This window comes from Telmatherina bonti, assembly GCF_933228915.1.
Source record: "Telmatherina bonti genome assembly, chromosome: 1".
Taxonomy (NCBI): Eukaryota; Metazoa; Chordata; class Actinopteri; order Atheriniformes; family Telmatherinidae; genus Telmatherina; species Telmatherina bonti.
This window is the reverse complement of record NC_136619.1, coordinates 40,320,733-40,326,018: the sequence shown is the minus strand read 5'-3', so window position 1 is coordinate 40,326,018 and position 5,286 is coordinate 40,320,733. Positions and strand designations below refer to the sequence as shown.

Here is a 5,286-nt window from a genome sequence, read left to right as displayed (position 1 = left end):
CTTCTTCTTTCTCTCTTTACTCTATTTAGTTGCCCTTCACAGTCTTTGGTTTTGATTCTTTGGTTTAATTTCTGACACAAACCTTTTATGGGCGGGCTCTTTTCAGGGGCGCTTTCCGATTGGCTGGTGAGTTTTTGAGTGACACAGCTGTTTTCATGATGATTGATGATTTTTTTTTTCTTTAGATCATTTATTCTACTTAAGTTTTAGAAAGTTTTGGTTTTAATTGTTGTTTTTTGCTTGAGTTTTAAAAAGTTTTGCTTGGAGATTCTGAAACAAATCTGATTCCATATACTTAAACCGCAGACTGAACCTTATCTTGCAGTTGTGCTGCAGCAGAGAAACACCTAAACCCTGCAGGACTCTGGTGCTAAAGATGACACGCTGGCGATGTCTGATCTACAGAGAACGTTAGTAGAACCTCAGCATGCAGCTTTTGGGTATTTCCCATCCGTATTTCCTGGAAATGGGATCTAGTGAGGCTCTTGCATGCTCCGAGGAGATACAGACGACACCTGATTCAAATGAAAAGGTTTTTTAACAACTTGTTGTCATCTTCTGCACCTGTCTGCTAAGCAGCCTTTGATTTGGCCCATGTGTGTTGCAGCAGGGAAACACTAAAACCTGCAGGATGGCAGCTGAAGTCGGTGACTCTGAACAGTCAAAGCTTTGGGGACCTCATGTGATCTTTGAGGGACCCCAGACTGGGAACCACAGACCAGTGATTGGACTCCCATGTCATGATGTGACGTTTTACGCGTTTCCTTGGTTTTAGTTTCCTGTTTTAGTTTGTAGTTTTCCTTCAGTTTCCTCGTGCCTTGTTTCCAGGTTTCCCTTCTTATTCTGCTTCCTGGTATGAAAAGCCCTGGTTTCTGTTCCCAGCAGTGGGTTTGTTGTGTTTGCCGTTTCCCGTGCTTTAGTCGAGCCGTCCAGTTTTCAGTTTAGTTTATTAAAGCATGTTGATTCTGCATCCTTGGCTCCTGTTTCTGCATTTGGGTCCTCACCTCCACCACACCGTCACAAGGTCTGGACATTTTTACAATGAATTACACTCTGAAGTGTCTTTCTGTGTGTTTATGTAAAATCTAGTGTTCTCTTTATCCTCTGCTTTTCACTTAAAGTAATGTGTTTTTTTTCTTCTTGTGTTTTTTTTCTGTGTTCGGGTGACTTTACTCTGACTCTGTACATTTCTTTATTCTAACATTTTTGTAATAATCTCACATCTCTCGGCTTCCTTTTGAGACCAACATTTTCCCGCCAGCCCTCCTGGTTGTGAAGCAACATAATTTTTTTATTTTGGGTTTATCATTTCAGACTGGAATATGAATTAATCCATGATACGTAATACTTATCCAGACGCTCATCCTGCAGATTTCTGATGCAGTTTTTTGTTGCTAGGTTGCATGAGACGATTTCTTGGGATTGTTTTAGTCTGATGGCTGTTTCACAGCAGCTACGTTGTTGTTGTCTTTTTGGTCATCTAGACTTTAACAACTGAGAATTTATGAAACATATTTTCTTTTATTTATCTGCTTCTTGCTTTCTGGGTTGTTTTAATTATTAGAAGTCATTAAATTACATCAAAAATATAGAATCTATTGACATTTTTAGCTAAAAGATTTGACCTGCTTGATGCTTAAATGCTTATTTCTTATATAATTAGTTCTTATAGCTTCTAAATTCAGATTAGAGGCTCCAAGTGTCCATGTGGGTGCAGCAGGGCTGACCCATTAGCTTTGGACCTCAGGGTCTTTTGTACTCAACACACGCTCTTCGGGAAGTCCAGAGTATCATCAATGGAAGACCCATAACTATGAACACAGACCACCCCAGTGATCTAGAGTCACTGACACCAAACCACTTGCTCCTACTGAAAGCAAGCTCTAATGTTCCACCTGGAGTGTTTGACAACAAAGATGTTTACAGTCGTCGTCGTTGGCGACAAATCCAATATCTGGCAGAGTTGTTCTGGCAAAGGTGGACTCACGAATATTTACCGCTCTTGCAAGAGTGTCAAAAATGGCTTGGTCCAAAGAGAAGTTTCAAGGTTGGAGATGTTGTCCTCATCGCTGACCCCTCTTTGCCAAGAAACACCTGGATGCTGGGCAGAATCACCAAAGTAATGCCAGATTCTAAAGGAGTTGTCAGAAGCGCCGAAGTCCGGACAAAGACCAGCGTCATTCACAGACCCATAACAAAACTATGTTTACTTCTGGAAGAAGAATAAAGATTCAAGAAGGGACATAGATTAGGCATTGCCTGTTGGACAGTCTGTAAAAATGTAAATGTAGATACCTGTGTAGAAGAAGGACAAAACTCTAGTTAAAAATTAGAAAAAATTTGCATGTTAGGGTATTGATGTAAATGGCTCCAAGTTTTCATGAAAGTTGGTAATTGATATGTTAAGGCCTAGTCAGTTAGGGGCCGGCATATGTTGTGGCCATTTTCCTTTATTGTAATTTAATCTTCAGTTATCATAGCTTTGTGATATTTTATGTTTAAATGTTGAAGTTCTGTGTCTCAGGAAAATGACTGGTGACGTGCAGGTTGCTAAATTTTGATTGGCTGTTCGACTCGGTCTATAATAAACAAAAAGAAAAGAAAATCAGAAGCCACTGGATCTTGGAGCAACACAGTCTTTTGACCTACACTGCTTTTAATTTTGCTTGTTGAAAGGTCTGGATTCAAGTTTCTTTGTGTAATTTTTGGTTTTGTTTTTTATCATTAAAACGACCAAAAGAAGAACTGGTTTCTGGACTTTTGCTTCCCGAAGAGCGTGTGTTGAGTACAAAAGAACCCTGAGGTCCAAAGCTAATGGGTCAGCCCTGCTGCACCCACAGTCCACATTATTTATATGATGCAATATTATCACACACACCCAGTCAGGGTGGAAATGATGATGCATTCATGCTCTGAATCTGGTTGTTCCTAAATTCTACAGGACATTTAACCACAGCTACTGAACTTTAATCTGCCAAATGAGGAAAAGTAAACCCTAAAACAGAGGATTTGACCCCGTCACAGTCGCTGCATGGCTGGTCGGGGATTACAGCCAATGAAAATACTGTGTAAACACAGAGGATGCTGTAAAAGCAAAGCGAGATTTCACAAAACTTCTTCCTGCCTGAAATGTTCCAATCTCTGAGTGTTGTGAACAAACCTGAAATCTTCTGACATCTGCACATGCATCAGTGTGCAAAAAGCAAAGATTCAGCTTTAAACCAACTCATTCAGACGTATTTAGATAAAAGGTTGTGTACATATCTGCAACTAAATATAGATTGTTTTTGTCCATTTGACTTTTTAAGCCTCTTTCATTTCAAACACGTTGTCATGAGCAGCCCGAAGCTGTGAAGTGGAAGTAAAAGCAAACTGAATGTTTTGGCGCAGTGACTGAGATGTGACATTCAGTGTCTGGCTGCTTCCTCTGCAGCAGAATTTAATTTTAAACCTCTGTTGTGCTCTGTGAGCAGCCTGAACACCCTCAGGAAGGCGTGATGTCATCGCCACCCCCCCCCTCCCACGTCACTGATCAAATATTGACCTCCTCACTGATCGCCCACATGATTAAAAGCCAACATGCATAATTCATAGCTGATTCATGCCTCAGGTTGTCTCACATCTAGTGGTGTTTGCATGATGGAGAAGTGCTTTTAAAGGAATCTACGGCCACTCCGCTGCTTTACAAAACATGATCCACAATTTATTATCATGAGTCATACACAAAACATTCATCTGGAACAAAATAGTTCAAGCATATAAGACAGACTGGATTTATAGATGAATTCTAACTATTCTCCCATCATATTGCTGCATAAACTTTACAGTGTGTTTGTGGTCCTCGGGTGACTTTATTCTGGGTCATCACAACAATGACTAGTTTTCCAACAGACATAAAGTGGATCTGAATATTTACAGCAGCTTTTATACCTCTTCACAATATTCCCCACATCCTTACATAGAATGATATATTTCCTCTGATACTGGACTACCTTTTTCCAAATATATATTTATCATAAAACTACTACAGTTCTTTACTGTAAGGAGTCACTCCAGCTGCTCCTCCAGCTGCATCATAAAAAATAAGAGTAATTACAAAGGAATCAAGCAGGAATTTTCCATTTTTTCCCCTCTTCTCAACGCTACATTCAGATCCGGAGAAGGCTCATAAGCACTTCAGCAGGAAGAAGTTGCAGAAGGCTCCCCGGGGACAGTCGCACATCTTGCCGATCCGCGCGCCTTTCCTCACGGCACACTGTTCTCCAACATCACACTGAGGGAGAGAGAAGCAACATCAGAGGAGAATGCATCAATAAAATGGTAGGAATTAACAGTAAAGCTTCGTGTGTTACCGTGGGGACTTGGCCAAATTTCTTTTCCCACGACGGCAGCCGTTTTGCCTGCAGCTTTTCAAGAACTTCTTGGAGAGCTCCAAGCTGTCAGACCACACAACAAAAATCAGCAAAACAAAGCTTCAGTCATTTTTAAAAACGAAAAGCAATTACAGTAGATAAACAACCATTTAGTTTGAGTTTGGATTGTTTAGTTAAAGCACAATTACGCACAAACCTACAGTGATTTGATTAAGAAAAACAGAAGAGAAATAAATATTATTGCGATATTAAAAGCATCAAGTTGTAAAGAAAATGTTTAAATCAACCACTTTTGCATGTAATTGAATTATTTAGTGTATTTAAAACCACATAATGAAACTAAACAGGAAATAGTTCCGTTAAATAAAACCGAATTCCGTGGAAACAAGGACTGAAGCGTGAGCTCCAGGACTCACCAGCTGCTTCTCGCTGGTCAGGTTCGGACCTTTGGGGTAGAAGTCCCGCAGGGCTCTGGGGCTCAGCTCCTCCTCGGACTCCATGTCCTGCTCCTGCGCGGCGACGGAGCAGGAGGAGAGCAGCAGCAGCGCGCAGAGGAGCGCCCCGCTGAGCAGCCTGGAGCTCTGCATGGTCCCGGTGCGCGGCAGCATGTGGCCCTTCCCTGGTTTCAAATAGCTGCTCCTCCGCTCCAAACACCTTTTTATGTGAGTACTGCCATCTGCTTGCTCCACCTTATCCTTTGATTTTTTTTTTCTCCCCCTTTTTGTCATGCGTAACAGCCGCCTTGGGTGAGTCATCCCATAAAAGTTGCTGGGCAAAATATGCCTGAAAAAGTCAACAATAACAGTAGCTGTGCGTGGAGTCACAGTAGGGAATTTCTTCTTACATGGATGACAGATTTCATGCTGATTATGTTTCCTGGATGAAGTTAGACAGAAACTGATGAGATTTTGGT

At 41.2% G+C, this 5,286-nt stretch overlaps 1 protein-coding gene across 1 annotated transcript; it reads right to left on the bottom strand.

Moving 5' to 3' along the window:
- Positions 1–4,165: 4,165 nt before the first annotated feature.
- cart3 (cocaine- and amphetamine-regulated transcript 3) lies at positions 4,166–4,981 on the bottom strand (the record flags this gene model as incomplete). Its single annotated transcript, XM_079251377.1, has 3 exons — positions 4,166–4,273; positions 4,353–4,436; positions 4,790–4,981. 3 exons carry the CDS (start codon positions 4,979–4,981, stop codon positions 4,166–4,168), a joined length of 384 nt encoding a protein of 127 aa, XP_079107503.1.
- Positions 4,982–5,286: the final 305 nt, after the last annotated feature.